Source organism: Microcaecilia unicolor, chromosome 6 (assembly GCF_901765095.1).
Source record: "Microcaecilia unicolor chromosome 6, aMicUni1.1, whole genome shotgun sequence".
Taxonomy (NCBI): Eukaryota; Metazoa; Chordata; class Amphibia; order Gymnophiona; family Siphonopidae; genus Microcaecilia; species Microcaecilia unicolor.
In genome coordinates this window covers 167,253,880-167,266,543 of record NC_044036.1, presented here as the reverse complement: position 1 = coordinate 167,266,543, position 12,664 = coordinate 167,253,880, and the positions used below count along the sequence as shown (strand labels likewise).

Here is a 12,664-nt window from a genome sequence, read left to right as displayed (position 1 = left end):
CTTCCCGTTCACATTAATTGATTTGATTTGATTACTTTATTTATTTTTTGTCTATTAGATTGTAAGCTCTTTGAGCAGGGACTGTCTTTCTTCTATGTTTGTGCAGCGCTGCATATGCCTTGTAGCGCTATAGAAATGCTAAATAGCAGTAGTAGTAGTAGTAGAGGGATCCCTGGCAGGTGTTGCTCCTCCCCTCACTTCTGGTCCTTCCCTGTCCTTACTCCCTCCTCTGTCCCGGCACTTCTTCCGGCCCCCCTCTCCCCAAGATACCCCGGAAAACCACCCACCCCCTTGTAAGACTACCCACCCCCAAATGGTCACGCACAACTAACCTCTCCCCCTCCCTACCCCTAGATGAGCCCCCTGCCTGCCCCCCTGAGCTGCACACTCCTCCTTATCCCCCTGCCTGCCCCCCTACTGACATCCCTCTGGGCACCTCCTCTCCAACCCATGCTAACCCCACCCATACTCAGCGTCTTGGCGGCGGTGTTACCATTAGGACAGCCGCAGGTTCTCATTGCACGGTGCTGCCAAGACCCTGAAGCAGCAGCACGAAACGCTGGCCACCGTTGGCTTGGGGCAGAGGGGTGAAGACAGCAAGTTTGAACATGAGTTCCCAGGTGTTGTCGAGACAGAGATAACAGCACTCTAGACAAGTGCTGACAACCAAGAAATTGGACATCTAAAAGATAAGTGTCCTTTTGTACTACTATAATACTACTATAAGGTCATCGTTGGATAGACTAGCTTGGGTGTATTGAAGTTATACAGAGTCCAGCAAAATATGGAAAAACAATAATTAAAAATTAAAAAACATAAAGAACAGAACTAGAACAGATTTATGCTGTCAGGTTCTGGAAGGGTTTTTTTTTTTTTGACCGATGATGAAGAGAGGATCGAATTGATCTGTTTAGCTCTTCTAGATATTGTATATCCAAGAGCTCCTTGAGGCCTTTTTTCCTTCCTAGAGTGAGACCTGAAGGGGCAGGTAGCATCTAATTCTATACAGACTGAAAGCTGGTTTCTATCTTATATGTGGGATTTCAATGTGGATTCGTAGTCTAGCGATTTAGCATTCCCACCCCTTTTGAACGTTTAGTGGATTCTACATGACATGATACTTACATCTACATATGGGAAGCTTTCAAATAAATTAAAAAGCTGTCCAATAAGTTAGAAAAAAAATTTTCTCCTCCGCCTTTTAAGGCACTGCCTATCCAACTGGAATAGCTTTAGACTTGTTGCAGATGAGATGGACCACGCACAGGCAGGCAGTCCCTTATTTCTAAGAATCTTAATTTACTATTGTTTTGGGTGGACTAACCCGCTGCAAGCTCCGCCTACTGGCTTCAGCTCATACAATGGACTAGATAGGTTTACTTCGTCTCCTGTTTTATTCAACTTCCTTGGTCCCAAGCAGTACTACGCAATATGTCTCCATGGCAACGAACAGCAGCTTCGGAGAATCTCTGAACTTTCACCTCAGTGGCACTTCCTCTTCATCATCATCACATCCGGTCGGTCGTTGCTAGAGCGTGCCGTTGAGGGCTATACTTCTGGAGCTGAGCGGTGGTGTTTGAGCTTCGCCCGGGAACATGGTTCGTGTCAAAACGCGCCGCCGCGGTCTTTGGGTAGAAGCCGGTGTCTGTGTGCTGAGCAAGGGGAGGGGGGGGGGGGGGGGGCTTGGTAACAGTGCCTGAGTGCTGACAGGCAGGGTACCGAGTCCTCGCGTGGTTCTCCTTGCTCGCTGTGTGGGGCGGGTGACAGGCGTGCTACTGGCAGCGAGTGAATGCGGGGCGTTTGTTCAAATATGCAGACTTTCGTGCTGTAATGGTCCCTTGCACAGGCACTTTTAATGTTCTTTAAAAGTAGTACTTTATATTTAAGAGATCAGTTGTTGATAAAGGGAATGAGACGCCTTCCTTGTGAGGAAAGGTTAAGGCGGCTAGGGCTCTTCAGCTTGGAGAAAAGAGGGCTGAGGAGAGTCCATCTGTGCTACCCGGAATGGATCAGACTATAAGACAGAACCTGAAATATGCTTCCCTAGGTAATCCTTTCTGAATTCATCCCACTTCCAACCCTCATTATGCATTCTTCCTTAATTAACAACACACTATCCCAATATTCACCCTCTCCCACTCTCCACCCTCCTCCCTTACCCATCTTACTTACCCACATCCAATTGGCCACCTCTTTATACACTATATTACAGCTGTTATCCATTCTATGTTTTCTTGTAAACCTGCTATATTATGTAAGCTGTATTGAACCTGCTAATCAGTGGGAAAGCAGATATTGGCAACCTTTATCATTAGTGCCCTGAGCCGGTGGGGGGGGGGGGGAGGGAAGGGGTAATGGAAACATTATTGGATGGGGGTTGGGGGGGGGGGTCATCGCCAATTCAAAAGTTGGCTCAGGGCGCCACAGTCCTTTGAACTGGCCCTGGTGGAGTGGAACAGGTGGACGTGAATCGCTTGTTTACTCTTTCCAGCAATACTAGGATGCACACAATGAAGCTACTAAGTAGTACATTTTAAACCAGAGAAAATATTTCTTCACTTCTTGTGTAATTAGACTCTGGAATTCATTGCCAGAAATTTTGGTAAAATCCATTAACAGTGTTTTTAAAAAAATTGGGATAATTTCCTAAAAGAAAAGTCCATAAGCAGTGGGAAAATCCACTGCTTATTTCTAGGATACTGTCAATATTAAATAGCAATATAACCATACAGTAGATGTCCTTAAATGTATGGCAATTGATCACGTGCCATCAACCACTAATTGCACAGAAAGAAAGCCGCAATGAAAGAAAGTATGTGTAGGCAAAACTTGTCTCTCTCTTTGTGTATATACAGAAGTTATAACTTGTGAAAGTATTTGGAAATCTATTTTCTTTAAGTATTGCCTTTCATATGTTGTAGTATTGAATGCAGTCTCAACTTGATATGACATAACGTACTGTATCTGGTATGCTAACCTGCATCATCTTTTTTTTTTTTTCTCTTTTACAGGCTCGAAATGCAGAAAAGGCCATGTAAGTGTAGTTCTATAGATGATCTTAAAATAAAATACAATTTCCCTTATGGTTGCCAAAACACATATCCGTACTCTGCAAAAAGATGTCTAAGGCAAAATACTATAGTAGTTGGTATGGGATATCAGCTAAACCAGTGTTTCTAAATACTTTGTTGTGGCTCTCCAATATACCTCTAGACCTGATCAGGTGTGCCATCAACCGTTATCTAATGCTCAGGTCTAGAGTAGTGCATGGGCACTGCTCTCAGCAACAAGACATTAGCCTTGGCTTGTAAACCTACAGGAGCTTTTTTCTTTTTGTAGTCACCCATGTCTGGCTCCTTCCAGTATGGCTGCTAGATACAGCTTCTCCTCTTTCACTTGAGGTTGCTCCTTTGAGTTCTTGCAGCCTCTGGTGGGGCTTTTAGTGCTTCCTTTCTCTTTTGGGCATTCACCCCCTTTCCTTCCACATTATTCTGTGGAGGTTGGTGTGCTACACATTTTTGAAAACGTGTGTGTGTTTTTGGCCTGAAAAGGCAGGGAACACTGAGCTAACTAACAAAAGTACACAACTGACAAAAATTGAAAATAGTAGATCTTGATATAGTTGCATTAGTTGGAAATGCCTGAGCCATCTTTCTTAAAAGAAAACAATTGGTCAGGGTCTCAAAAATGTCCTACATTGCAAGTATAATTCAGCACCAGTCAAGAAAATAGCCTGTTTAGCTAAACTTACTCCAATAATATATAACCCACTCTTTCTTCCTGGCCTAGAACCAGGGCCTTTTTCTCGATGGCTTTCCCTGGGCCTTGAGACTTGGGGTCAACTTTTTGATGAAGCCTTCATTCCTCTTGACACCTTGGCTGAAAAATACGCAATTTTTCTAACTGAATTTTTTTGCTTATACTCAATTGAAACATTTTCTTTCTGCTGTTGAAATAGAGACCAAGGTGACTCCTTTCTTGAAGACTTTTGTGAAGACTCCAAGGGGTCGAGGGGTCTCCTCTCTTGTTTGTATGATTATCAACGTAGGCAAATGCAACCCTACTACTACTACTTATCATTTCTATAGCGCTACTAGACATACGCAGCGCTGTGCACTTGAACATTAAGAGACAGTCCCTGCTCGACAGAGCTTACAATCTAATTAGGACAGACAAACAGGACAAACAAGAGATAAGGGAATATTAAAGTCAGGATGATAAAATAAGGGTTCTGAACAAGTGAACAAGAGTTAGGAGTTAAAAGCAGCATCAAAAAGGTGGGCTTTTAGCTTAGATTTGAAGACAGCCAGAGATGGAGCTTGACGGATTGGCTCAGGAAGTCTATTCCAGGCATAAGGTGCAGCAAGATAAAAGGAACAGAGTCTGGAGTTAGCAGTGGAGGAGAAGGGTGCAGATAAGAGAGATTTACCCAGTGAATGGAGTTCCTGGGGAGGAATGTAGGGAGAGATGAGAGTGGAGAGGTACTGAGGAGCTGCAGAATGAATGCACTTATAGGTCAATAAGAGGAGTTTGAACTGTATGCGGAAACGGATAGGAAGCCAGTGAAGTGACTTGAGGAGAGGGCTAATATGAGCATAATGACACTGGCGGAATATTAGTCGTGCCGCATAATTTTGAACAGATTGAAGAGGAGAGAGATGGCTAAGTGGGAGACCTGTGAGAAGCAAGTTGCAATAGTCTAAGTGAGAGATAAGATTGTGGATGAGGGTTCTGGTAGTGTGCTCAGAAAGGAATGGGCGAATTTTGCTGATATTATAGAGAAAGAAACGACAGGTTTTAGCAGTCTGTTGAATATGTGCAGAGAAGGAGAGGGAGGAGTTGAAGATGACCCCAAGGTTACGAGCTGATGAGACAGAAAGGATGGGAGTGTTATCCACAGAAATAGAGAATGGGGGAGGAGGAGAGGTTGGTTTAGGGGGAAAGATAAGAAGCTCAGTCTTGGTCATGTTTAGTTTCAGATGGCACTGAGACATTCAGGCAGCAATGTCAGACAGGCAGGCTGATACTTTGGCCTGGATTTCGGCTGAGATTTCTGGTGTGGAGAGGTAGATCTGGGAGTCATCAGCGTAAAGATGATACTGAAAACCATGGGATGAGATCAGAGTACCAAGGGAAGAAGTATAGATGGAGAAAAGAAGAGGTCCCAGGACAGATCCCTGAGGTACACCAACTGACAGTGGGATAGAAGTAGAAGAGGATCCACTAGAGTATACACTAAAAGTACGCTGGGAGAGACAAGAAGAAAACCAGGAAAGAACAGAGCCCTGAAATCCAAGTGAGGACAGCGTATCAAGGAGTAGGCTGAGATCAACAGCGTCAAAAGCAGCAGATAGATCAAGAAGGATGAGGATAGAATAGAGACCTTTGGATCTGGCCAGGAACAGATCATTGGAGACTTTAGCAAGCGCTGTTTCAGTTGAATGAAGGGGGCGAAAGCCAGATTGAAGTGGATCAAGAATAGCTTGAGATGAAAGAAAGTCAAGGCAACGGCGGTGAACAGCACGTTCAAGTACCTTGGATAGGAAAGGGAGGAGGGAGATGGGGCGATAGTTGGAAGGACAGGTAGGGTCCAATGAAGGTTTTTTAAGGAGTGGTGTGACTATGGCATGTTTGAAGGCATCAGGAACAGTCGCAGTGGACAGTGAAAGATTGAGGATATGACAGATAAACGGGATGACAGTAGGAGAGATAGTGTTAAGTAGATGGGTGGGAATAGGATCAGAGGAACAGGTAGTTAGTTTCGAGGAGGAAAGAAGATGTATAGTTTCCTCTTCAGTGATTTCAGAAAAGGAGGAAAAAGAGGCAGGGGTTGGAGGGTTGAGAGAATGGACTAAGGGAAGGAGAGGTGGAATTGCCCAGGGTCTCTCCATGTGCAGCATTGGCTGCGTTGGCATCAGGAGCTAGGTGTGACATTGGGGGATGTTGATATAGGTGGTATCTTACTCCAGCTCGCCTTCATCATATGTTCCCTACAGTTTCACTGTTGTGTTGGCGGGTGTGTGGACAGATGGGAACCATGGGACACCTTTGGTGGTCATGTGTGAAGGCACGGGCTTACTGGAAGGCAATTTACGATAGATTACAGAGTTGGCTGTCTAAGCCCATAAAGTAGTCACCTGAATATTTTCCCAAAGAAACCTCCAGGCCTTACCAAATCGCAGGCCTTATTGGTTCGCCATGCTATGTCAGCTGCTAGGGTCACTCTGGCTGCTCAATGGAAATCTCCTTTGGTACCTTCATTGGTTAAATAAGTTATTGTACATATGTGAAATGGAGAGACCCTGAGCAATTCGTTGTCACACTGTGACCAAGTGGGAAGCTATTTGGGATCCTTTCTTGAAACACTGCTCCTGCTGAAAGCTCGGGATTGTGGAGGGGAGGTATTTTTTTTTTTTGGGGGGGGCGGGGGGGATAATTACAAAAACGTGTTAGAAATCTTAGAAGTACATGTGCACTTATTGTTTTAGGTTTGAGAGTTGAATGCATAATGTCCATGTTCTCTCTGGGTACTGGAGGTTGTGTTCCTCCTTTGTTGTATTATACACGTTTAAGTAGCCGTTTATGGCTAGTTGTTTTTATGTTATATCTCAATAATTAATAAAGACTTCTATAAATAATTAAAAAAAAGAAAATAGCCAGTTTCATAGCCAAGAATCTTACTTCTAGTCTCTGTAAGTTGAGATACTTCTAGGGATAGCTAAATTTTAAATTCCCTGTTGAAAACCCCATTTTGAAGAGAAAATCTCAATATTAACATAGTAACATAACATACATAGTAGATGATGACCGATAAAAACCTATATGGTCCATCTAGTCTGCCCAACAAGATACCTTATGCAGTGAGTTTATGCTGTGATACTTCATATGTATACCTGATCTTGATTTGTCCTTGCCATTTTCAGGGCATAGACTGTAGAAATTTCAGAATATTTAGTTTCTGTTGGTGTCCAAGGTAGCAGTTCTTCCACTGACAGATCAGACTGTTCTAATTATTGAGTATGACTACAAGTTTGATCAGTTGTTTTAATTCTATAATTGTTCTGAGGCCTTCAAGGGAAAGAATATGACCTTATAAGGGGTAGAACCTTTAGAATGAGCAAACAATGCAACAAATAATGTTTGAAAACCTCTAAAAACACTTTTTTTTTTTAACTTTAAAGGTCCACCACCATTACATTTTTATAGTTCATGGAGCTGTCGTGTTTCTACATTTTTATTTATTTAATATTAGTATTGCCTTTAGTAACTGCAGTATTGACAGCTTGCCAGCCTGGTCTTTTGTGTTAGATACCAGATTGTATGACTTCAGCGACAGCATTTGCTTCCATCAGCATCAGGAATGTATCAGACCTGAAATAACTATTTGTCTAGTCTTCAAGATGCACACTCCTTCCTTTTCACTTCTCCATCCACATTAAAAAAAATTGCAAAGAAAATCTAATTAAACAAATTTGCTAGAAGATGTACTAGAACAATTGACAAATAGAGCAAATCATCAGGACTGTATGACTTCTAGATCATCTTGCCCAAAAAAATATTTGCTGCTGCTTCATTACCACTTTTGAGGTTTATAAATGTTTCTATCATATCCCTTTCATCCTTCTAAGATTATTCATATTGGTTGATTAGTTTCAACTCATATCCTTATGGTTAAGATCCATCACTATTTTGATATCTTTTCTCTGAATTAGAGATTTACTTTTGGCACAAAATGCATTGGGGTTATGGTTTGTACACTAATTGCTTTCAAAATGTAGATGTAGTTATGCATTCTTTTTCTAAATTAGTCTTAATTTCTTTATTGCATTAAAGGACGGCCTTGGCAAGATTTCGTCAAGCTCAGCTGGAAGATGGGAAAGTTAAAGTAAGTAACAGCAAAAAAAAACTCAGTCCGCTGTTTGAGCTCATCATAGTGTACCTGAGTTTGGTTACTAATGTTTGCTACTGAATGCGGTGACTTTTTTGGTAGTGTTTCTGAGAAGGAAGTAGCCTATTAGACTAGTAAAACCTGACAGTGTCAAGTTATTTAGACAATGTGTGAACATTATTGATGCCTCAGGCCTATAGTCCCTCAGAAGTCAGCCTGTATCATGTAATTAGACACTTGAAAGCATGTTGTTGTTGTTCTTACTAAATGGGGTAATATTTAGAGCATCAGTATGTAAATATAACACTTTATATTGGGAGAACAGTAAAAATGAGAAAATTTAAAACTAAGAACATTCTGTAAAATCTGGGCTAGAAAATACTGACATTTGATAGGCCCTCCATATGTGTGATGGATACATATGAATAAAGGGCTTCCTGATTATAGGTCACTTGTATTGTTGCAGATTTTATGAGCTGTTTTACAGCAAACATTTAGATTTTTTTTTTCTGTTGGATTGATACTCCAAAATATTAGACTTTTTCTGTTAATTTCAATTGCCATCCAAAACTACTATATTATAACAAAGCATTCTTGAGTGTCTGTAATTGAGACCATAGGGTTCTATGTATTGACCTTCTTTTTGACTTTGGGTTATCATAGTGAATAGACAGTATTTTTAAACAGGAAATTTACTAAGCTTCTGACTGTGTTTCTTATTCGACATTAGGTATTTGGCACAGTGATTTCAGAAGTAGAGAACATAAGCTCTCAGTCCATTTTTAAATGAAAAGCTAATTTTTAAGTACTATGCTTTTTCTGAAATTGTAAAATATGCACATTCAACTAGTACCACTGTAACATGACATTTTTCCTTATAGACACACCTGTGAACATTCTGTCTACTCTTGAATATACTTTTGACTACCTTGTGAGTTTACGTAATGCTCTCATCCTGTAATCTCATGCACAAATTTATGTGCCTTGGATGCTCATTTGTGCATGTAGGTTGTAGAATAGTAGCAGTTGTGCATGTATGGTAATTGCCTAATTAGGCATGAATTGGCACTAACCAGTAATTGGTGATAATTGGAGTTAATTGGCACTGATTTGCAGTTATGCACTTAACTACACTTAGGTGCTGTTCTATAAGGTTAGCCTAAATTCTATAGCGCGGAGTTGCAAGAGCGGCATTGGCAGAGGCATGCAAAACACTTATGGACTAACTTGTAGAATATTATCAGTTACGTGTGTAACTGCTCCATTTAAGCACAAACACTTATGCCTGCCATAGATCTAGCATAAATGCTCATGCCTAAAGTTACGTGTAAATGTGGACTTATATTAGTATTCTATAACAGCAATTACACGCTTAATTGCTGTTATAAAATTAGTACTTGGTACACACACTTTAGGTGCCTACCTTTAGGCATCCTGTAGAGAATTACCATCTTAGCTCATATAGAGGTTTCTCATACCAACCAGCAAAGCAGCATCCTAATTTCAGTACAAAACCTCAGCATTTAGAGGTGAAACTGGCAACGTAGGAGCTTGATAAAGGGACACGTTTGTTCTGGGTTCACCCCTTTAAGATTCTTATAATATCAATAAATGCCTCTTCCTCAGGAGTTAAACAGGGAAAAGGAAGCTGATCAGCAGTTCTTTTTACTTAAAAGAAAATGGTGTTTTTCTGGCCTACAGGAGAGAAGACCTTTTCTGGCATCGGAGTGCAATGAATTGCCTAAAGCTGAGAAATGGAGACGACAGGTTTGTATTGTAGACATGCTGGAACATTTTCTCTCATGTTCTTTATTTTCCTTTATTCTTTGGTGCCTGTTAATGTTGAACATGCCTTACTCCTGGGTCCCCGTCTCAGCACTATATTTAGCATTTTATATCTTTTTTAGAAGAGTTCATGCAAGAACAGAATAATTTTGGCTTATAAGGTAGTTGTCTTAGGAGCGTAAAAAGTACAGTATTAACAGAAGGGCCGATGTAGAAAGCCATGTGGTAGAGCCACACGCTTACTGAGTTCTCTGTTTCTGCTGTAAAATTAACGAAAAAATATACCACCGTGTTGAGCAGCGAGCATGCAAATTACTGCCATGCTAAAATGCGGCAGTAACTGCAGTCATTGCAAAAATTTCCCCCTTTTCAAGTGTGTGAATGGTGATTTGGGGATATGCCAATAGATGCCAGGTACAAAGCTGAAGCAGAAGGCAATCGGGGGCGAAAGGAATGCCAGTTTGGCAGCATGGGTGTGTGTGTGTGTTTTTTTTTTTTTAATAGTTGGCATTCCTTTCAGTGCATGAGCCTATCACCACTCATACACTTGAAGGAAAGAGGACATTTGTTCCACATGAGGTCAGGCACTTCCATTTATCACAATGGCAATGCAGAGACAGGAGCTAGTGGGCATTGCTCCTGCTTCTTAAAAGTAAATGAGGGGGGTTGGAGGGTGCCACTGGACACCAAGGATTTCATTTTTAATGGCAGAGAGAGGGAGGAGTGCTGCCTAGAGAGATTTAATTTTAATTTGGGGGGCAAGGGGGCAGTTTGGGTTTGATGAGCCCAACTAACTGACCAGTGTCGGCTGCCTTGTTTGGATCTGACCATCATTCTTCATCTCTTCCATCATATCATTTCTCCTATTCATTCCCTTGCCTGCACATCAGCATCTTTTTCTTGTAACTGTCTCTCCTGCTTTTGCTGTGAGAGAAATACCAGTGCATTTCATTTTTCGGGTAGGTGCCTTCAAATTCTTCTGTCATGTTTCAGCAACTTGTAATTGTAAGTCCAAATACCTTCACAGGACATCAGGTACATAAGTATTGCCATACTGGGAAAGACCAAAGATCCATCAAGCCCAGCATCCTGTTTCCAACAGTGTCCAATCCAGGTCACAAATACCTGGCAAGATTCCAAAAAAGCACATCATATTTTATACTGCTTATCCCAGAAATAGTGGATTTTCCCCAAGTCCATTTAATAATGGTCTATGGACTTTTCCTTTAGGAAGCCGTCCAAACTTTTTATAAACTCCGCTAAGCTAACCGCCTTTACCACATTCTCTGGCAACAAATTCCAGAGTTTAATTACACGTTGAGCGAAGAAAACTTTTCTCCGATTTGTTTTAAATTTACTACATTGTAGCTTCATCGCATGCCCCCTAGTCCTAGTATTTTTGGAAAGCGTAAACAGACGCTTTACATCTACCCGTTCAACGCCACTCATTATTTTATAGACCTCTATCATATCTCCCCTCAGCCGCCTTTTCTCCAAGCTGAAGAGCCCTAGCCGCTTTAGCCTTTCCTCATAAAGAAGTTGTCCCATCCCCTTTATCATTTTTGTCGCCCTTCTCTGCACCTTTTCTAATTCCACTATTTCTTTTTTGAGATGCAGCGACCAGAATTGAACACACTATTTGAGGTGCGGTCGCACCATGGAGCGATACAAAGGCATTATAACATCCTCATTTTTGTTTTCCATTCCTTTCCTAATAATACCTAAAATTCTATTTGCTTTCTTACCCGCAGCAGCACACTGAGCAGAAGGTTTCAACATATCATCGATGACGACACCTAGATCCCTTTCTTGGTCCGTGACTCCTAACGTGGAACCTTGCATGACGTAGCTATAATTCAGGTTCCTCTTTCTCACATGCATCACTTTGCACTTGCTCACATTAAACGTCATCTGCCATTTAGATGCCCAGTCTCGTAAGGTCCTCTCGTAATTTGTGTCATCAGCAAATTTAATTACCTCACTAGTTACTCCCATCTCTAGGTCATTTATAAATATGGAAAATTGCTAATTAACAACTGTTATATATGAAATGAAGCAATTAACCCTCTCAATTTATGTAATGCTGGATTGTTGAGGAGCAAAAGACTTCAGATGCTCAACCTTCTTTGTTAATTGTTAAATTAAAATTGCGTGGTTGATGCCTACAATCTCCATAATTTCAGGGAAATGCCCTGTTTTTGTTTTTTTTTTTTTAATGGGTATTGGGCCAGCTCCTCATCAGTCAAAAACCTCCTAAGAACTCTTACAGTCTGGTAGATATATTGGCTGCACTTATCTGAGCTTGTAGTATAGATCTGGCTGGGGACGCTCTATAGCAAGCTTATGATTCACTATATGCTTCTTTAGGAGCAAAGTCCGCTGCCTTTCTAGGTGCTCTGATATGGCATGTAGATCTGTAAGTATTGAGAGGCATTGGGAAATAGTTATAGAGTAGGTATTTACATATATGAAGTTGCCCACCTTATAGTGTTCAGCCTGAGTCTTGATCAGAATCGGACTGTAAAATGGCTGCTGGTATGTAAATCCACTGGTTTCTAGCCCCGCCTACTATAGGGGTGGAATTGACTTTTTTTTAAAGACATAGGAACTTGCCTTAAGTTTAAAGGAAAGCGATCCATTCAATTCTATTATTCAAGCCTATGGGAGTTAGAGTTTAATTTATGTATCCAGCGCTGCTCTACTTGATGAAGTTTTCTATTGCTGTCTCCACGTATGAATTTAGCTACGTGGTCTATTGCTACACATCTGAAATCTTCAAATGTGTATAACATCGCTGTGCTGTGTGCTACCAGGGAAGCCTCGAGTCTTTCTTGTACTAAATTAAATTTGTGGTCACTTAGCCGTTGCTTGAGCTGTCTGGTGGTTTTACCAACATATATTTTGTTGTACGGGCAACTCAATGCATAGACTACATGTGCAGTTTCACAATTTGTATGATATCTGAGCTGATATTTCTGCTGGTCGTGTGGA

At 41.2% G+C, this 12,664-nt stretch overlaps 1 protein-coding gene across 1 annotated transcript in view; it reads left to right on the top strand.

Annotated features, from left to right (window-relative positions):
- The first annotated feature begins 1,513 nt into the window (after positions 1 to 1,513).
- The window catches only part of ISY1 (ISY1 splicing factor homolog), a 56,050-nt gene continuing 44,899 nt past the window's right edge, over positions 1,514 to 12,664 (top strand). The window contains exons 1-4 of the mRNA XM_030206052.1: positions 1,514 to 1,598; positions 3,012 to 3,034; positions 7,834 to 7,885; positions 9,590 to 9,655. Of these exons, the coding sequence (XP_030061912.1) occupies positions 1,596 to 1,598; positions 3,012 to 3,034; positions 7,834 to 7,885; positions 9,590 to 9,655 (144 nt within the window). The 5' untranslated portion in view covers positions 1,514 to 1,595. The remainder of the gene's footprint in view (positions 1,599 to 3,011; positions 3,035 to 7,833; positions 7,886 to 9,589; positions 9,656 to 12,664) is intronic.